This window comes from Bos taurus, chromosome 2 (genome assembly GCF_002263795.3).
Source record: "Bos taurus isolate L1 Dominette 01449 registration number 42190680 breed Hereford chromosome 2, ARS-UCD2.0, whole genome shotgun sequence".
NCBI classification, from domain to species: domain Eukaryota; kingdom Metazoa; phylum Chordata; class Mammalia; order Artiodactyla; family Bovidae; genus Bos; species Bos taurus.
The window spans coordinates 30,255,090-30,277,268 of record NC_037329.1 but is presented as its reverse complement, the minus strand read 5'-3'; the positions used below and the strand labels follow the sequence as shown (position 1 = coordinate 30,277,268).

Sequence of the window (22,179 nt, the reverse complement as noted above, 5' to 3'; positions counted from 1 at the left end):
GTGAGAGTTGGACTATAAAGAAGGCTGAGCATTGAAGAACTGATGCTTTTGAACTGTGGTGTGGGGAAAGACTCTTGAGAGTCCCTTGGACTGCAAGGAGATCCAACCAGTCCATCCTAAAGGAAATCAGTCCTGAATATTCATTGGAAGGACTGATGCTGAAGCTGAAACTCCAATACTTTGGCCACCGGATGTGAAGAACTGACTTGAAAAGATCCTGATGCCAGGAAAGATTGAGGGCAGGAGGAGAAGGGGATGACTGAGAATAAGATGGCTGGATGGCATATCACTGACTCCATGGGCATGAGTTTCAGCAATTTCTGAGAGTTGGTGATGGACAGGGAAGCCTGGCCTGCTGCAGTCCATGGGGTTGCAAAGAATTGGACATGACTGAATGACTGAACTGACTATAAAATGGATAATACCAAGAATGAATCCAAATGTAAGCTATACACTTTGGGTAATAATGACACATCAGTGTAGCTTCAACAAATAAAACAAATTGGAGTATGTGGAAATTTTGCTGTCTTCCTCTCAATTTTTCTGTGAGGCTGTTTTAAAAATAAATTGTGTAAATGAATTTTTAAAAAATTTGGACTATGTAACCTAAGCCATCTTACCATTTTTGAGACTTCCGCACAATAAATGGGAAGTGAAGGTGTTTTGTTTCTTTGGAATTATCTTTTAAATCCATTAATATTTAGATTAATATTTCTAAGTCAGTTGCTATGGACTGAATTGTGTTCCCTCAAAATTAGTATTTTGAAGCCATAACTCCCAGTGTGACTCTATTTGGAGACAGGGCTTGTGAAGTAGTGATAAAGGTTAAGTGAGGTCTTGATCCAACCTCTAATCCAACAGAGATGGTGCTCTTATAAGAAGAGAGACCAGAGCTCACACCCACATGCTGAGGACGGACCGTGTGAGGACACAGTGAGAAGGCAGCTATCTGCAACTCAGAGAGAGAGCTCTCCCCAGACCCTGACCCTCCTAGCACCTTGACCTTGACCTTTCCACTCTCTAGAAATGTGAGAAAATACATTTTGATTGTTTCAGCCACCCAGTGTGTGGAGCATTGCTATGGCAGTCTGGAAGATTAACATGAAGTTCAGAAGAAAGTGTTAGTTACTCAGTCATGTCCAGCTCTTTGCAACCCCAAGGACTGTAGCCCACCAGGCTCCTCTGACCATGGAATTCTCCAGGAAAGAATACAGGAGTGGGCAGCCATTCCTTTCTCCAGGGAATATTCCTAACCAAGGGATTGAATCTGCGTCTCCTGCATTGCCGGCAGATTCTTTACCATTTGAGTCACCTTAATGGAATGACATAGACTATTTCTTGTTAAATTCTCTTCCATGTATGTGAATTAGTGCAATGCAGTGTAAGATATACAGAGCTCATAATGACTGTAAGTTCAATTCTCAGCTATATCTCCTCATTATAATATGGGCTTAAATTTCCTAAGCTAATTTTCTTATCTGACAGGTTAGAATGACAACAAATCTTTCTGAGGTTATTACAAGGATTAAATCCAATGATGCTTGTTCATTCCCTGGATCATTCATTCATTCATCCTCTAACAAACACCCATTACTTAGGATGAGAAAACTTATACTATTAGGATGAGAAAACATACACATATATTATTCTTTAACTTATTAATCATCTCACTGAGCTTAAATCTTTGGTTCTTCAATGAAATAATATTTTATATTATGGCAAAAATATCCTACATGGAATGTATAATCATAAATACAGGCAATATAATATATGTATATACATATACATTTATACCCAACCACATCCTTATAATCTTACCTCTTTGCTTTCTTCCAGATCTGATTCACTACTGAAGTCCTCTGTGTTTAAATTTTCAAAGTCAGATTCTCCTACAGCAATTGGTACAGTCACAGTAAGACTGGGATTGTTTATGAAGGACATGTAATCACTTTCATCAATAATGTACTTTTCAACACTGCTGCCGGTTCCTATTCCACTTGTGGTTCCATTTACGTCTTTAAGATAGTCAAGGTCTTTCCCAATCTCTGTTGTATGATTGGACATACAATTGTCTTTCCTGTTGTTTAGATCATCAAGTGGTTTAATTTCATCTAAAATCTTTTGTTTTCTAACAAAGGACTGCTGAATAAATTCATATATTTTTCTCTTCACATAAGCTATTCCTTTGTGCATCCTATCCACAGCAATTTGGAGATTGTTCATTTCATTATCATCATCAGTGGCCGCAAGGTTGTCTGCACTAAATGAGCTCAGAAGCAAGGCCAAAAAGAGGTTCAGGACCTTAAAAATAACACAAACATCATTATAATTTCACCCCAATGTGAAGAAGACCAGATTGAGATCACTTATTTCTTGTTGAGGAAACTATAAGTTCTAACAATGAGGCAAAAGAAACACCACAGCATAGTGACTAGAAGTTCAGAGATCTAAATGTTGTGCTCGGGCTTAACAGCTATGCCACAATTCATCTAAAGGGAAAGATATGATTTCCATTGGTCTCTAGTTCCTCTACTTATAAAATGAAGACACTGAGCTGACCTAAGGTTTTACTAAACTTAAAAATATGTGATTATAAGAAATAAATTTATGTGGGTTCTATATAAGAGTTCTAAACTTAAAATTCCTTAGTTTTTAAAACTATGCATTTAATTGCATATTATAGTTTCTTTTTTGATGAAAAGATATTAAATTGGATATTAATTGAAAGAAAATCATTATGATCCAGAATGAGAATTATGGGCTTAACATAGGCATCAACATATATGTTCTTGATCTACTATTTTTCTCATACCCCACTGTTGACTAATTAGGACAACTATTTATAAACAATCACTAATATTTCCATGAGACTGGCATATTAATGTATGTATCCTTTGGAGTGTGTGATATATTTTTATATGGTAACAGTAAGGTACCAACCTAAAAGAGAGGACGGATTAGTTACTCCATGTGGGTTAGGAATCCTTAGCCAACCTCGGTTTTGATGTAAGGATTGACTAACCCAGGTTGGTTCATGCATCTGCCTTATGACATAGAGTGACTGAATACTATCTACAATGAATGAGCAAAGAAAAGTTGAAATAGCTAGGAACAATGGGAAGTGCCACTTTTTAGTCCTGTACTGGCAAGTAAGTTTGGGTTTTCTCTAAATTTATTTTTTTTCAGACTTTTCCCTTCCTTGGATCTGAATTTTTAAAATGTTCCCAATATATCCTTCTAAACCTGTCTTTAATATTATACTCCATAGGAGCTCACATAGTAAGTGTGATGAAATGACTGGCAAAACAGTTGAGATTAAACATTGTAGGGTCACTGGTTGTGTTGTCAAAGATTATAAGTGTATCCAAGGTAAGAGACTTTTGAAATTAATAATGATAATTTTGTTTTAGACAAAATGGTCATCATTTCATTGTGCTCTTAATCCATTTCTGAAACTCATATCTTAAATGGGTACATACCACCAGGTTTCCAATGACCATGACCATCATGAAGACAGTAAGGCACATGGCTTGACCGGCGACCTCCATGCAGTCCCACATGGTCTCTATCCACTCTCCACACAGCACCCGGAACACAATCAGGAAGGAGTGGAAGAAGTCATTCATGTGCCAGCGTGGGAGCTTACATTCACTGTTGATCTTGCAGACACAATCTTTGTAACTTTTACCAAAGAGCTGCATGCCAACCACAGCAAAAATGAAGACGATGATGGCTAACACCAAGGTTAGGTTTCCCAGAGCCCCCACTGAATTGCCGATGATCTTTATTAGCATATTTAATGTTGGCCAAGATTTTGCCAACTTGAAAACTCGAAGCTGGAAAATAAAAAAAAATATGTTATTATGATCAAGCCTTGAAAGCATTACATGTGAGGTTTACCAAGAAATGAATAAAATTGAATCTCTAACAACCTTTGCTCTACAGATGTTATAATGGTGATGGATGTTAACTGAGCTTATTGTGGTGATCATTTTGCACTACATACAAATATTTCATCATATGTTGTAAACCTGAAATACAGTGTTATTATATCAATAATAACTTATAAGAAAGATATTGAAGTATAAACAAAAGACATTTTTTAAGAGAGTTAGTGGATGTCCTGGGCCACTGCTGATTGCAAAACTTATAATCTTGATTGGGGAAATAGGTAAGAGCCACCTTGCATTCTTACACTTTCCAGACTTTTAAATCCGTCTACCTTTGGACCATAACCAATTAGAAATGACCTGTGCCATTGCACTGTCATAGCACCACCCTCTTAAGCAAAAGATGTGAAGAGCGGGCTGTCTGGATGTCTTTGTGTCAGTGCTTGGCTTTACTCCAAGACATATTTCTAATCTATCAGGAACAGAGAGTTGTGAGCAAATGTTTCACTTCACCAAACAAGAAGCAAAGGTCTTCCTGTATGGAGCTTCTTATCTTAAAAAAAAAAAGAAAAGAACAACAACAAAAAAACTCTCTTACAACATCTGTCCTATCCTTGACCATGGCCAGTCTCATGGCTAATTTTTGAACCCCTCCCTCCCACCCAGGAAGAATCTGATCCTTCCATGTTTTATGTAGATAATTTTCCTTGAGAGTGAATTTTTAATTATTACTTGGGGACATACTGTCCCTCATTTGTTTTGTAAAGGTGGATGTAAGGCATACATGGACTGACACTAATATTAATTTGATCTCAATGATTTCTGCTCAGAGATACTCATTTGTCAATAGCAGGCAAAGTAACAGCACACAGAGCCCTGCTATAAGTAAAGAGTTTATTATTCACAATCTTCCTCTGTTGCACTGACATAGCTAGATGCACCTGCATTTAAGAACTTGGGATACTTCCCGTGACTTCATAATTCTTTCCCTATTTGCATGCACATATATGTGAATCAGTGGACTAAGTAAATACTTCTTCTGATTTCTCTCCTCTGATTTTGGGAAGGAGAATATTTTCCAGAGATACAATCAGAAATGGTTTCCACATGCACATCCTTATCTGATTGTTATTCACCTAATATAAAAGGGTGTTTATATTTTCAAAGTACTACTAAAATACATTTTCATTAAAATATTTTCTTAGATGCAAAAATATTAACTGCAGTCACCTCTAGAAACAATAATTAGTTGGAATGGTAATCGAGTAACATGTTCAACTTTATATGACCAGGATTTTTGCAATAAAGCTTTTTCCTAAATATGTGGGAATATTTTTTTCCACTTAGGGACTGTTTTTAACAATGCAAATGTTACACAAAAAACTTAAAATGTTAATGGTGTGTGGTAAAATCTATGATACAAGAGCCCTGATTGGTGGAAAGGTTTTTGTCTTTGTACTGTTTTGTTTTTTACCAAACGGAATGAACGGAGAACTGATAATCCTTCCACGTTGGCCAGGCCAAGTTCTACCAGGCTAAGCGTTACAATAAAACCATCAAAGATATTCCAGCCTTCTTGGAAATAATAGTAAGGATCCATGGCAATAATTTTCAGAAACATTTCTGCTGTAAAGATCCCAGTGAAAACCTAAGATCAAAACAAAGTTACTCTAATTCCATCAGATAATGACAAAGTAGCATGCCATAATATTTGCTCCTAGAACAAAATATTTACACTAGTAATTATTCTATTACTTGCGTACATTGCCACAATAATTTATAGTTGTTAAAAAGCTCTCATATATGTTATTTAATTTTATCCTCAAACGAAACACTGTTAAACACATAATGTGAGTATCATAACTCTTACTTTACTAATTAGGAAACATGTCTTCACATGGGTTCAGTGGCTTGCCCAACATCAACTAGAAAGTTAGAAAAACTAGGATTTGAGAGCAAATCTATTTTTAACCAGTGTTCTTTCCATTACATCAACTGCGTTTTCCTCCAGACTTCATACAGCACAGGTACTGACAAGACTTTTCCCATAAACAGTTTTATCTATAAGCTTATTCCCATTTCCCTCTACTCAGACAGTTATTTTGCATGCGTGCCTATATTATAATATGTGCATTATTATCATTATTTATTTGCACATGAAAAAATTACTTCAACAGTAAATACTAGAACTTTAAAAATAGGAACACTATAATTCAGGATGCTTTACATATTTTTCTTTCTAACATCAAGAACTTTAAACCTCAAAACAAATATTATGAAAAATGAATACATTATTTTAGAAACCTTTATTTCAGCAAATGAAAGCTAATATTCCTAAACTGAGACAACAAACACTTTAACAATTTTTTTTTAAACCTTCACCAAAAATGGTCTTGTTAATCGTATAAGGCACAAAATGTACTGGATGTTTTTTATTATTTTATAGCTTTGATCTAGACTAGATGGATTAAATAATACAGGCCCTACCTAGATCTTGGAAGTAGAAAAGCTGGAGTCATTTGTGAATTGTTAAATAAGTTGTGGCTTATAGTGAAGATGAATGACTAAGCAAGATAAAAAGATCTGTAATTTTATTTTAGCTTTCTATATGTAGGGAAACTATGATAATATCATTTCAAAAAGTGTGTTCTTAAACTATGAACTGCTTCTGTGCCTTGTATTACTTATAAATATCAGTATTGACTTTTTCAAGTAGTAATGTAGGCCTGTTTTTATATTGCTGTCTTTCTCAGTTTCAGCTTGGATCTTGAGGGCTGTTAACGGCTATTTTTGGCAAAGAGTAGGGTATAGCCAGCTAGATATAATTCCCATCTTTTGAAAGCAAGGAAGTAGAAAGGGTGGTGGTAAGACTGCTATAAGACATTAAATGCAAACAGTTTCTCAAACAGAAAATTTGAAGACTGAACACATTTACCTTCCAATATGCTTACCAAGTTTCCTACTGTAAGCACATTATTGAAATGGTCTGTCATGGGATAGTGCTCCATGGCCATGAAGAGAGTGTTTAAGACAATGCAGATGGTGATGGCCAGGTCAACAAAAGGGTCCATCACAACCAGGTTGACAACATGTTTCACTTTTAACCAGTATGGCGAACAGTCCCAGATTAAGAATATGTTGGAAAATTTATACCAACAGGGTGGGCATTTCTGCCTGGATTCTTCAAGTTCTAGATTAAAAAAAAATAAAAACCGTCAAAAGAGATTTTTAAACATATATATTCCTCTCAGATCCAATAGATTTCACTAACCATTCTCATTTGCTATAATCAACCTATTTTTGTACTTCATTATTTAAAAAACGTGATTTAAAAAATAGAATTTACTCTTTAGATTCCTCCCCAAAATTTCTTCAGACATAAACATAGAACAGCGGTATCAAAGAATGATTGTCTTCTCTTATGCATTGATATTGTGGTTCCATAATTGGCTCTAAGTTACGTGGATTGTCTTTTTAATAGAGATACTGTGTGTAATCCTATGTTAACGTCTGGCTATGCTGTCATCTTCAGGCTATAAGAGAGCCAAGAATCAGCTGTTTGTTTTTATTTTGTGAGAATAACCCATTCTTCCCCTCCAGTCTTGAGAGTGTTTAGGATGGTATCAGAAGTCCTAAACTAAATGGAACAGAAGATATGGTCACTATGACTAATAGGATTAGAAACCCTTTACAGAAATACTTTATTGTGCATTTTTAAGGAGCTGCCACACATAGGATTCTCTCATTTTTGAGACTGCACCCAAGTACTGCATTTCAGAATCTTTTATTGACTATGAGGGCTACTCCATTTCTTCCAAGGGATTCTTCCCCACAGTAGTACATATAATGGTCATCTGAATTAATTTCACCCATTCTGGTCCATTTTAGTTAACTGATTCCTAAAATGTTGATGTTCATTCTTGCCATCTCCTGTTTGACCACTTCCAATTTACCCTGATCCTTGGACCTAACATTCCAGGTTCCTATGAAATATTGTTGTTTACAGCATTAGACTTTATTTCATCACCAGACACATCCACAACTGGGTGCTGTTTCTGCTTTGGTTCAATCTCTTCATTTCTTCTGGAGCCATTTATTTGCTCTTCTCCAGTAGCATATTGGATGCCTACCAACCTGGGGAGTTCATCTATCAGTGTCACATCTTTTGCCTTTTCATATTGTTCATGGGGTTCTCAAGGCAAGAATGCTGAAGTGGTTTGCCATTCTCTTCTCCAGTGGACCACGTCTGTCCAAACTCTCCACCATGACCTGTCCATCTTGGGTGGCCCTACACGGCTTGGGTCATAGTTTCACTTAGTTAGACAAGGCTGTGACCCATGCGATCAGTTTGGTTAGTTTTCTGTGATTGTGGTTTTCATTCTGTCTGTCCTCTGCTCGATGAGAATAAGAGGCTTGTGGAAGCTTCCTAATGGGAGGGACTGGTTGTGGGGAAACTGGGTCTTGCTCTGTTTTGCTCTTGTTCTGTGGGCAAGGCCATGCTCAGCAAATCTTTAATCCAATGTTCTGTTGATGGGTGGGACTGTGTTCCCTCCCTGTAGTTTGGTCTGAGGCAGAATGATCTCAGTAGCTTCCAAGGCAAATCATTCAATATCACAGTAATCCAGGTCTATGCCCCAACCACTGATGCCAAAGAAGCTGAAGTTGAATGGTTTTATGAAGACTTACAAGACCTTCTAGAACTAACAACAAAAAAAGATGTCCTTTTCAGTATAGGGGACTGGAGAGCAAAATTAGGAAGTCAAGAGATACCTGGAGTAACAGGCAAATTTGGCCTTGGAGTACAAAATGAAGCAGGACAAAGGCTAACAGAGTTTTTCCAAGAGGACACTAGTCATAGCAAACACCCTCTTTCAACAACACAAGAGATGACTCCACACATGGACATCACCAGATGGTTAACACCAAAATCAGATTGTTTATATTCTTTGCAGCTGAAGATAGACAGCTCTATACTGTCAGCAAAAACAAGACCAGGAGCTGACTGTGGCTCAGATCATGAACTTCTTATTGCCAAATTCAGACTTAAATGGAAGAAAGTAGAGAAAACCCCTAGGCCCTTCAGTTATGACCTGAATAAAATCCCTTATGATTATACACTGAAAGTGACAAATAGATTCAAGGGATTAGGTCTGTAGACAGAGGGCCTGAAGAACTATGGACAGAGGCTCATAATGCTATATAAAAGGCATTGGCCAAAACCATCCCCAAGAAAAAGAAATGTAAACAGACAAAATGGTGGTCTGAGGAGGCTTTACAAATAGCTGAGAAAACAAGAGAAGATAAAGGCAAAGGAGAAAAGGAAAGATATACCTATTGAATGCAGAGTTTCAAAGAATAGCAAGAAGAGATAAGAAAGCCTTCATCAGTGAACAATGCAAAGAAATAGAGGCAAACAAACAATGGGAAAGACTAGAGATCTGTTCAAGAAAATTAGAGCTATCAAGGGAACATTTCATGCAAAGATGGGCAGAATAAAGGACAGAAACGGTATGGACCTAACAGAAACAGAAGGTATTAAGAAGAGGTGGCAAGAATACACAGAAGAACTATACAAAAAAGATCTTAATGACACAGAAAACCATAATGGTGTGATCACTCACCTAGCGTCAGACATCTTGGAGTGTGAAGTCAAGTTGGCCTTAGGAAGCATGACTACTAATAAAGCTAGTAGAGGTGATGGAATTCCAGCTGAGTTATTTCAAATCCGAAAAGATGATGCTATGAAAGTGCTGCACTCAATATGCCAGCAAATTTGGAAAACTCAGTAGTAGCTACCAGACTGGAAAAGGTCAGTTTTCATTCCAATCCCAAATAAGGGCAATGCCAAAGAATGTCCAAATTACCATACAATTGCACTCATTTCACACGCTAGCAAAGGCATGGAAACATGTAAAATATCATGTATGAAATGAGATGCCAGTCCAGGTTCGATGCACGATACTGGATGCTTGGGGCTGGTGCACTGGGACGACCCAGAGGGATGGTGTGGGGAGGGAGGAGGGAGGAGGGTTCAGGATGGGGAACACATGTATACCTGTGGCGGATTCATTTTGATATTTGGCAAAACTAATACAATTATGTAAAGTTTAAAAATAAAATAAAATTAATTTAAAAAAAAATTAAAAATAAAAACCAAGGGAGCACACCATCTATCTCACCCTTTTCATCTCTGCGATCTCCACTAGCCTTCCTGTGGCCTTCACAAATGAAGATCCTACAAAAATTCAGGTCATTCGTGTCTGTTTCTCTGACACAGGAATTTTTCACATGTGCACTGTCCTGGAGGTAAGGGGCTCATCTTCAGATTCTGCAGGTCCTGATTCCAACCTCCAAACCCATGAGATGTGGGCTAAGCACCCCCTTAGATTCATGCCATGAAGATGAAGCATCTCAGAGACTATGCATACTGCTGGAGTTGCCCTAGCCAGGCTGTGGTTGGCCATGGAGAATGCATGGCCTCCAAGACCAAGGACTACCACTGTTCAACTGGGTAAACTTGGGACTTAGCCTCTCTGAATATCAGTTCCTTAGATAAAGGGTTATTTTTTTAATTATCAGATAAGGTATATAAAAGAGTTTCATGAGTAAAATATGCCAGAGCTTTCCCCTCAAAAGAGCGCAATATTATATGATTTCATTTATATGAAACTCTAAAAACTACAAACTAATCTACAGTAAGCAAAGATCAGTGTTTGCCTAGGGATGGATGGCACTGGGAGATATTTTGTGGTGATGGTTATGTTTACTATCTTGATTGCAATGATGGTGTCTTATGTCAAAACTTATCAAATTGTAGTCTTTAAATATGTGCAGTTTACCGAATGTCATTTATCTCTTAATAAAGCTATTTAGAAGAAAATAAATAAGCCTAAAATATTAAAAAAAAATGAAAATTCTCTGTCAAGAGAATTCTCTGTCAAGAGAATTGAGAACTTGAACCAAGAACTTCTAGATGTTCAAGCTAGACTTAGAAAAGGCAGAGGAATCAGAGATCAAATTGCGAACATCCAGTGGATCATAGAAAAAGCAAGAGAATTCCAGAAAAAACATCTACTTTCATTTCATTGACTACACTAAAGCCTTTGACAGTGTGGATCACAACAAGCTGTGGAAAATTCTTTAAGAGATGGGAATACCAGACCACCTTACCTGCTTCCTAAGAAATCTGTATGCAGGTCAAGAAGCAACAGTTAGAACTGGACATGGAACAATGGACTGGTTCAAAATTGGGAAAGGAGTACGTCAAGGCTGTATATTGTCACTCTGCTTATTTAACTTATATGCAGAACACGTCATGCAAAATACTGGGCTGGAAGAAGTGCAAGCTGGAATTTAGATTGCTGGAAGAAATATCAATAACCTCAGATATGCAGATAACACCACCTTAACAGCAGAAAGCAAAGAGGAACTGAAGAGTCTCTTAATAAAGGTGTAAGAGGAGAGTGAAAAAGTTGGCTTAAAACTCAAAATTAAAAAAATTAAGATCACGCTATCTGGTCCCATCACTTCATGGCAAACAGATAGGGAAACAATGGAAACAGTAACAGACTATTTTCTTGGACTCCAAAATCACTGCAGATGATGACTGCAGCCATGAAATTAAAAGATGCCTGTTCCTTGGAAGAAAAGATATAACTAACCTAGACAGCGTATTAAAAAGCAGAGACATTACTGTGCTGACAAAGGTCCATATAGTCAAAGCTATGGTCTTTCCAGTAGTCATGTATGGATGTGAGAGTTGGACCATAAAGAAGGCTGAGCATCAAAGAATTGGTGCTTTTCAACTCTTCAACTGTGGTGTTGGAGAAGACTCTTGAGAGTCCCTTGGACTGCAAGGAGATCAAACCAGTCAATTCTAAAGAAAATCAATCCTGAATATTCATTGGAGAGACTGATGCTGAAGCTGAAAGTCCAATACTTTGGCTACCTGATGCAAAGAACAGAATTATTAGAAAAGACCCTGATGCTGGGAAAGATAGAAAGCAGGAGGAGAAAGGAACAACAGAGCACAAGATGGTTGGATGGCATCACCAAGTCAACGGACATGAGTTTGAGCAAGCTCTGCAAAATGGTGAAGGACAGGGAAGCCTGGTGTAGTGCAGTACATGGGGTGGCAAAGAGTCGGTCATTACTGAGAGACTCCCCAACAAAACATACAGGATACATTCTTTAGAGTTGCAAAAACCATGGAGTTTAAGTAACTTTTAAAAAAGTTTCTAGAATACAGAAATACATAACAAATAACTCTTAAATAAGACCTATGATGTTTTCTTTGGAATACACTACTTCCAACTTACTGACATGTGTTTCAAATAAGACAATATAAATTCAGTGAAAACAACTGAAATGGAAATGGAATTTGTTACAAACCTTCTACTGTATTTGTTAAAATGCTGGCTATGCTCATTGCTCTTTGCCTTTGAGATGGATCTTCTAGAAAGTCCATGGAAACATGAAAAGAACTTGACCTTCTCTTTCTCATTTCAGTTTCAGTGGTTGTTCCCTGTAAAAAAAATGTTAATGTATTCAATGCTTAACGTGGGCAATATGATAAGCAAACAACCATTGTGACACAGTGAAATTCATGAAATACATGCATCATGCACATTCATATTTAATTAGTGATGGCAGATATTGCTGACTTATTGTAGCATTAACCTGGACTGTCCAAACTGTTAGCCATTTATTCATACACCAGAACTAAGGGTTTTCTTTTTACCCTCTGATTTTATAGTTTTAGGTGACAATGTAATTTTGATATCCTTGATAAACCCTGTGAGTGACATATTTAACAATTTGCTTATGTCAGAACTAACAGCAGAAAGCAATAACTTGAAAAGTCACCTAAATGATCACAGCATTTTATTTTGAGAAGGTAGCCCTTTATTTTTAAAGGAATACAAATAATTAGAACACACGTAGCTGCCATCTCATTTTCTGGACACAAGACATAGATGGTCATCGACAACACAAGCTGTATATTAAAAAAAACAACAATACATGCTGCATGGACAACAGTTTCATCCAGGGTACCAAAGCAATAAGTCATCTAGTTCTGACTTGATCATGCCTCATTCATGCTGATATATATCCAGGTCTAATAAGAGGCAGCACGTGTTTAGAAATTCCTTATCCGGGTATATATTCACAAACACATACCTTTGTACACAGAGAATTCTTTTAACTGTCTGTATTAATAATTTTGTGTGTCTCTTCATTTAGATTAGTTTTGAGAAGACCTATATCAGCATTGTTTTTTAGTAAGACAAGTATGAGTACTAGAAATTTGAAGATAATAATAAAGCTATCTATTTAGGCACAGTGTTCTTGAAATCTTCTACACTAAAGCAAGGTATATCGAAGAATCTGTTGGAAAGATTTATTATACACCCTTTACACTTAAATATAGGAATCGTTCATTTATTCTTATACCAGGTCTTTAGTGGATGGCCTGCTATCTAAAGGTAGTTCAGCATGGGTATATAGCAAATCCTCCAACTGGAGGCAGTCATTTATTACTGTGTATAATTTATCCTTAGCACATTTAATAAATAAATGCATTCAGGTGTTATGCAAGAGAGTGTTGAGGCCTTAAGTTTTAGTTGGTTAGTCTTTTAAAGGTATTACAAGATGCAGGTGCATTCACAGCTTGACCAACCAGGAATCATTCTCAAGGGGTTCCATTCTGTAGAAACACTGGCTGGTACAGCAATCATGGGCCTTCCATGCCTGAACTATTTAAAACTTCCTTACATTGTCATCAGTAGCTGGCTTATCTATTATCACCTCTGGCAGAAGCTGTCCAACAGGCGATGTAGGAACCGAAGGTCCACCAACCAAGGAAACCACACCATTGCAATCCACAGTGCTGTGCATCTTCCCATTGGCTGGAAACACGGCCAGCATTCGGGACGACCTACTGGTCTGACTTAAGTTACTGTTGCGTCGCTCTCCATGCCGTCGGGGCACAAATAAGGAGTCTCTGCGGCTCTCGTTATCCTCGAAGGTGCTGTGCTCATCATCAGCAAAGTCGTTCTCTGATCCCACATCCTTTGCTCGCCCTCTGAAGCTGAAAAGGCTTGTTCTGCTATTTCGCCTTGGAGAAAATAAGGAGCCACGGATGCTCAACAAAGACTATAAGTTTGAAACCGAAAAGAAATTAAACTCATATTAGTATGGTCATTTGGAATGTGCTTTTATTTTGTAAGATTAAGTTGAAGGGGATTTCAGCATTCTTAACAGAATGTGACTCATTCCTTGATTAACATTCTCATTTTATGTGCATTCAGATTAAATTAAATTAGTTTATAAGAGAAGGTTTCTAGCCCTTGAGATTAATAACTGGAGAGATAGACCGCAACTTAAAGGTATTGAAAAACAAAACCCTGAACTACATTTTTCAAGTTCAAAAGCAAACATCTTTAGCACCTAACAGTGGACGCTGTAAACACTCAATAACAGCATGACCCTAACAAGGGCATATCTGTTTCCGCTGCTCTTTCCCTTCAAGAAATTCCAACACTTTGCACAAATTGTTTAAATCCATCCTCCTAATATCACTTGAATTATTTCCATCGCATCTAGTAGGCACAGTGTTGTTGGAGCTTGAAGCTAAGACCTCTGAAATTCAGAGTGATGTGCTTTTTCATAAAGCATACCACAGTGAATATTTTCAGAAGCATGCATTATGGCTTATAAAGAAGTCTGGGTTGAAAAAAAAAACCCACACACACAACATGAAATAATGAAAAAGAAAAAAGGACATTACTGATTAGTTATCCACATTTTTTCGTGTTAAAAAGGCTGTGGACCAGAAAGATATTAGTTAGAACAAGTGCCAGGAGACAAGTTCAGGTGAGAATTCAGGTCTCCTGACTTTTGATGCTGTGCTACCTTAATACACCAAGCTGTAGAGCTTTCTCTCGTGATTCAGATGTAAAGAATCCTCCTTCAATGCAGGATACCTGGGTTTGATCCTTGAGTCAGGAAAATCCCCAGGAGAAGGGAATGTCAACCCACTCCAGTATTCTTACCTGGAGAGTTCCAAGGACAGAGGGGCCTGGTGGGCCACAGTACATGGGGTTGTGAGGATATGACTGAGTGACTAATACACACATACACACCAAGCTTCAGGTTTATATATATGCAAACTAAAATTCTTTCAAACTGTACAGAAAGGATAGGTTTAAATATATATATACATAAAATTTAAAAAGCAGTCAATTCAGTTGATAAAAATTCCTAAGTTGTAGTCACTTCTCCTCCCAGCCACCAGCCTCCCCTTCCCCGTCCCCCTGCCAGCTTCATGTTCTAATTTCCATCCAGGCATCATTTAACTCTGCAGTGCCATACCTGGTGTGGGGAGGAGTACCTCTTTTCGTATGTCAACCGATTCCCTTCTATGGAGAAGCGAAACCCTTTCCTCCTGATGCTGTCTTCAGATTCAGATTTCTGGAATTCATCATCATCTTTCTCTTCTCCACCAGATTGCTCTTTCTGTTTTCTTTTCTTTCTCCGATTTCTTCTTTCCTTTGCACTCTTGGAACTCAACTTGGAGGCTTCAGACGAGCTGTCTGAGAGCCTGCCTGCTGCACTAGGTTCTCTGGAATGCTCTGAGGCAGTTACAGCTGCTGCCTGCTACATTGAGGAGACATGGTTTCAGCACAGAAGTGGAGAAGAACTTACTTTTAAAAATATAGCTCAAGTATTTGCAAAGTATTTTAAAAAAAATTCAGCTGACTCCAGTTAATCTTACACTGAAGAAACTGCAAATATGAGGGATTTTTTTTCCTGTCCATCTAATATAGGCTTTTAGAAATAAATTGATTTTCTCTGTGCTAACATTTTTTACAGACCACATACTCAAAAGGATCAGACACCAACAAGAACATATATTCATATTTCTTTGGGGATTTGATTTACTCTAAAAAATGGCATCTGGTCCCATCACTTCATGGGAAATAGATGGGGAAACAGTGTCAGACTTTATTTTTGGGGGCTCCAAAATCACTGCAGATGGTGACTACAGCCATGAAATTAAAAGACGCTTACTCCTTGGAAGGGAAGTTATGACCAACCTAGATAGCATGTTCAAAAGCAGAGACATTACTTTGCCAACAAAGGTCCGTCTAGTCAAGGCTATGGTTTTTCCAGTGGTCATGTATGGATGTGAGAGTTGGACTGTGAAGAAAGCTAAGCACCGAAAAATTGATGCTTTTGAACTGTGGTGTTGGAGAAGACTCTTGAGAGTCCCTTGGACTGCAAGGAGATCCAACCAGTCCATTCTGAAGGAGATCAGCCCTGGGATTTCTTTGGAAGGAATGATGCTAAAGCTGAAACTCCAGTACTTTGGCCACCTCATGAGAAGAGTTGACTCATTGGAAAAGACTCTGATGCTGGGAGGGATTGGGGGCAGGAGGAGAAGGGGACGACAGAGGATGAGATGGCTGGATGGCATCACTGACTCAATGGACGTGAGTCTCAGTGAACTCCAGGAGATGGTGATGGACAGGGAGGCCTGGCATGCTGAGATTCATGGGGTTGCAAAGAGTCGGACATGACTGAGCGACTGAACTGAACTGAAAAATTGGTAATTAGCACTGTCTTTTTTTCACTGGGGGAAAAAAGAAAAAAAAACAAAACTAGAGCATGGAAGAAAAGGTGATGAGTTACTTGGGGTCATATCCAAAGATAGGAGGCATGAGATAAAGAACTGAGGGCCTCTTTCTAGCTATTGAAACAGGATTGTCCAGTACCCTCAAAATATTATCAATCAAATTTATAGAAGGTGATATCCCATCTCACGTCTACAAAACTCTATCCAAAAGACTAGAGACCGGAGGGTCAATAGTTTCTGCTAAGCAAGACAAGACATTCAGTTCTCCAAAGATCATCCCCAGTTTTTCAAGTCAGCACTGGTTTTTGCTGGCTACATGGTCATGGGATGAAAACAGTGCTGTTTATCACAGCTTGTTGGAACTTTGTGATGATTTTCATTGTTCCAAGAGTGCCCTCAATATAGGCTTCCAAATAAATTAATATTCCCCAATCAACTTTCTTTTATAGTAAAGACAATGAGTTTTGATGCTAAACAGAAGTGAAGAAAGATGGAAGTGATAGGAAGAGCATTTTATCATACTATAAGATGAAGTAATTCTTAGGTTCCCTGATCTCCATAAAATTGGTGACTTTTATATGCCTACTGCTGTATCAGAGAGCATTACATTATTTGATCACTTCTTTATTTAGAAAGACAAGCAACCACACAAAAGACAACATATTTTTGGGTAAAGACTGTCTTCTAAGAACTACATGAACATCTTTTTACACAATAACCAATACATTTTTTTCTAAAAGAAGATGATTTCTTAGGGTTTTCTTCTAATGCCAGTATACTCATTCAGTAAAATTTCTCACCTGAGAAGACCTCAAAATCACATTTTTCCTTGAATTCTAAAATTTTTAAGATGATTAAATGTGCATGAATATTGCTATTTTATAATATTGTGGTCAATATTTTATAATAAATATATAAACAATATTTTATAATATTGTTTATAATATTGTGGTCAATATTATAAACATTTTAGAATAGTTAAACTAAAGGATTTACAGATGATCAAAATAATGTAGAAATACTGACTAACCCCCTATACTATCAGCTTCTCCTAAGTACAAATGATCATCTGGTTCTCACTTTCTTTCCAGTGTTGTTGTAACAACCAAAACAATAAAAAAAAGGTTCATACCACAAGACAGGACATACTTGATTTGGTGAATTTACCTGAGCTGCCTCCTGTTGCTTTTTAAGTTGTTCGAGCATCTGCTGAAATTCAGCCTCTTTCTGTTCCGCCTCTTCTAAGGTGGCCTGATTCTGTTCTTCATAGGCCATGGCCACCACAGCCAGGATCAAATTTATTAGATAGAAGGAGCCCAAGAAAATGACCAGCACAAAAAATATCATGTATGTTTTTCCAGCAGCACGTAATGTCTGAAAACAAGAATACCAGAATTATTTTTTTACAATATTTTTCTAACTGGTGGCTTCAATTGTCAACTTACTTTGTGTAGGACTCTGATATAAGTAATTATGATGGTCACATCCCCTACTTTGTTGACTATCTGTTTCTTTAACCTCATCCTCTTCCTTCTCCCCTAACTCATGCATTTAGCATTCTAATCTGTAGGAGGGAATTCCTGGATTTACCAGGAATAAAGCAGAGTCAAATAATATACCATGGGGATCTCCATTAAAGAGCTGAACCTTTGAGTAAAGTCAGGAAGAGACCAAACTTATCCTTCTACATCTGTTTATTCATCTTCATCACCTGCCACCTGAAGGATAATACCTGAGGGGGTAAACAGAATTGAGAGGAAGCTGTGCTTTTCCATTTAGGAGCATCTGTGTATGGGAAGAGTGGGGAATATTTTTAGAGATCAAGGGGAAATGACACAGAATTGTGTTCATAACACACTGCTATGCTTAATATGTGTTATAATCAATAAGACAAAGAAAGTCAAGTCTTCTGATTTCAAGGTCTGCTCTTTCCATTATATTATGGTGTGGTTTGGATTTCATAACTAAGTTGGTTTTCTTATATACTTCCAATTAAACACAATATGTGTTGCCTCAGGTTCTCACCAGCTGGTAAAGATTTTCCCAGAAGTCCTGAGTCATCAGTCGAAACAGTGACAAAAAAGCCCAACTGAAGGTATCAAAGCTTGTGTAGCCATAATTGGGATTTCTACCAGCTTTCACACACATGTATCCTTCTGGACATTGGCTGTAAATGCGGCAAAAGAAAGTATTATAAGAAGCTCTGCTGTGTTTTTATTTTGGTAGCACACTATACTTTAAATATTTGAGCTAGAAAGATTTGCTATTTCAAGGGATGAAAGTATGTAATAAATATGAAATAAGTATGAAAGGATGAAAGTATTAAATAAGTAACACATTTCCCAACTTTTGACTTAATATAATTTTACTAATCACCTGATGTCATCATTAAAATATTGTATAGCATGCCTAGTAATATTTTACAAAACTATTTTCTGTCCGTAATCAGCGTGTTAACATGTGTTTAGTTCATTTTCTTAGCATGGATGCTCCAGAGTTGACTCACAGCTCACGAATACTCATCTAAAGGAACTGGCATTAAAGCTAAAGTGTTCCTTCTTGTTTTACACAACATGAAAGCTTGCCTAACATTTAAATAATCCCTCACCTTATAAATAAAAAAATCTTAATTATCACAAATTACTATAAATAAAATTAGCTGGCTGTTATCTGTCAGTTTGTACAAAAAAAGAGAAAATATGTATGCACACATACAGATTATTGGCTTACCCCGCATCTGAGCTATTGCCACACAGTAGTGCATCTGAAAAACCCTCCAGAAAATAATGATATCCTGTTTGGGAAAAAAAAAGTCACACGATGAACATTTGCATGACACTGCAAAATAAGATTAAGATCTGACTCTACTTTTTAAGTTTGTAGTTTTAAATACATAATATAATTTATTCCAAGGCAGAACTATTACTCCCTCTAAATATTAGCTATTATATCAAGGGGACTGGATGCTTACGTAAGAGTAGAAGACATTTGTTCTTTGTGAAGGTAAAACAAGCGATAATCACAGGAACTAACATAACATTTTTAAAAGTAACAGTGTTTTTCTACCCTCCTCATGAAAAATAAAAATTTCATTCTCTACAAATAGATAAGAATGATAGAGATTTCTTTGCTTTCTCAAGACTGCCACATACTTCAAAAGAAAGGAATTTTAGCTTTTCTGAACAGTAGTCTATATTTTTTAACACTTTATAAATGACTAATAAATTATAATTTATATTCTACCAATTTATAAAATATGTCATAGGTAACATAAAAGATGCATAAACCATGTCAATTATTAAAATAAGTGAAATTTAAAAATAATCTTAAATACTAAAGCTAAAATAATTATTATAGGTGAATATTTTATTAACTCTAAGTTTTCTGTCTCTGGGCAAAGTCCTTAGATTCTTTCAATATCCTGTTGAAATGTCAACTCTTCACGAACTATTCCTTGATATCTCCTACTTTCTTCCAATGAAGATAGGCAGAATTAAGAACTCTCACTATGCTACCAGAAACACATATGCCCATTATTATTACATTCACTGTCTTGTGTTGTAATTATTTGTTTACAACTCCTTGAAAAATGAATCATCGGTTATTTCCATATTATTTGGGAATACATAGTATTTGGACATAGTAGCCTTTCAACAGGGCTTTCCTTGTGCCTCAGCTGGTAAAGAATCCAACTGCAACGCAGGAGACCTGGGTTCAATCCCTGGATTGGGAAGATCTCCTGGAGAAGGGAAAGGCTACCCACTCCAGTAATCTGGCCTGGAGAATTTGATGGACTGTATAGTCCTTGGGGTTGCAAAGAGTTGAACATGAATGAGCAACTTAACCTTCACTTCATTCCAGCCTTTCAATAAAGTTTACTGAATGAATAAGTAAAGGGATGACAAAAATTGAAACACATGAAATTAAAGAGTCATTTTGTAAAAAGAACAATTTAGGATTTTATAAGAAAAAATATTTTCTAGATGTTAAATTTTCTGAAAAATTTATTCTATGTAGTTTTGTAAGAGATACAAAGATGCATAATAAAAATATTTTAATTCCCCATGTCATCTCTGAACATAAGAAAACAAAGGTATAATTTCTTAACTTGTAATTAAAATTAAACAATGTAAAAGAAATATGACATTTTCTGGAAAAATTTTTGATACTAGGTATTTATAAGGGAAGTTTTGTCCATTAAACTCAGTGATCTAGAAGTTTAATCTGAATAAAATATAACTCAAGCATAATGTTTATCTTTGATTTTAATAAATTAGATTTTCTATCACTTTCAAAAACAAACCATTTTATCTATAGGTGCATTTAGTTTAAAATACTCTTTTTTCAACAAATGGAATATTATTAGAAAAAATGATAAGACAGATTTTTAGGGCTGAAATAGCCTCAGATATTCTTAACTTCCTTTATTTTCAATGTAAGAAGATGGAGTTCAATACATTTTCCTTAAAGTGAATAAATCATAAGTGACACCCTCATAACCAGTTTCTTGATTAAAAAGAAAAACAGATTTCAGGGATTTGGTGACATCAGTGAACTGATGGGCATCATATGAAATGAATAAGAGACATTTCATGTGTTCCTCTTACACGTATTTTTCTCATCATTTGTCTTAATGTAGCAATTTATAATTATTTGCAAATTACTTGTTGGCATGTCAATAATATCATGGAAGAGTTCATCTGTATCAATCAAGGTATATTCCAGATTTACAACTATAAGAGACCCATTATTTTTTTTTTTTAATTTTATTTTATTTTTAAACTTTACAATATTGCATTAGTTTTGGCAAATATCGAAATAGTTTTTTTATTATGCTATCTTTACTTTCAGTTCAATTCCGTTCAGTTGCTCAGCTGTGTCCAACTCTTTGTGACCCCATGCTGCAGCACGCCAGGCCTCACTGTCCAAAGCCAACTCCTGGAATTTACTCAAACTCATGTCCACTGAGTCAGTGATGCCATCCAATGATCTCATCCTCTGTCATCCCCTTCTCCTTCTGCCTTCAATCTTTCCTAGCATCAGGGTCTTTTCCAGTGAGTCAGTTCTTCTCATCAGGAGGCCAAAGTATTGGAGTTTCAGCTTCAGCATCAGTCCTTGAATGAATATTCAGGACTGATTTCCTCTAGGATGGACTGGTTGGATCTCTTTGTAGTCCAAGGGACTCTCAAGAGTCTTCTCCAACACTACAGTTCAAAAGCATCAATTTTTAGGTGCCCAACTTTCCTTATAGTCCAACTCTCACATCCATACATGACCACTGGAAAAACCAGTAGCTCTGACTAAAAAAAAATCTAGCTTTGACTAGACAGACCTTTGTTGGCAAAGTAATGTGTTGGTCATAGCTTTTCTTTCAAGGAGCAAGTGTCTTTTAATTTCATGGCTGCAGTCAACATCTGCAGTGATTCTGGAGCCCCCCAAAATAAAGTCAGACACTGTTTCCACTGTTTCCCCATCCATTTGCCATGAAGTGATGGGACCGGATGCCATGATCTTAGTTTTCTGAATGTTGAGTTTTAAACCAACTTTTTCATTCTCCTCTTTCACCTTCATAAGAGGCTCTTTAGTTCTTCTTCACTTTCAGTCATAAGGGTGATGTCATCTGTGTATCTGAAGTTATTGATATTCCAATGT

General features: G+C 36.8%; 1 protein-coding gene across 6 annotated transcripts in view; it reads right to left on the bottom strand.

Moving 5' to 3' along the window:
• The window catches only part of SCN1A (sodium voltage-gated channel alpha subunit 1), a 157,060-nt gene that overhangs the window by 43,608 nt on the left and 91,273 nt on the right, over positions 1–22,179 (bottom strand). For 4 of the 6 annotated variants that reach the window (XM_059875048.1, XM_059875041.1, XM_059875042.1 and 1 more), the window contains 10 exons: positions 19,258–19,321; positions 18,553–18,694; positions 17,695–17,901; positions 15,264–15,548; positions 13,665–14,045; positions 12,282–12,414; positions 6,842–7,080; positions 5,365–5,538; positions 3,480–3,836; positions 1,819–2,301 (listed from right to left, as the gene is read on the bottom strand). In XM_059875048.1, coding sequence (XP_059731031.1) covers positions 1,819–2,301; positions 3,480–3,836; positions 5,365–5,538; positions 6,842–7,080; positions 12,282–12,414; positions 13,665–14,045; positions 15,264–15,548; positions 17,695–17,901; positions 18,553–18,694; positions 19,258–19,321 — 2,465 coding nt within the window. The remainder of the gene's footprint in view (positions 1–1,818; positions 2,302–3,479; positions 3,837–5,364; positions 5,539–6,841; positions 7,081–12,281; positions 12,415–13,664; positions 14,046–15,263; positions 15,549–17,694; positions 17,902–18,552; positions 18,695–19,257; positions 19,322–22,179) is intronic. The other 2 variants (NM_001193218.2, XM_059875044.1) reach the window with 1 other exon arrangement.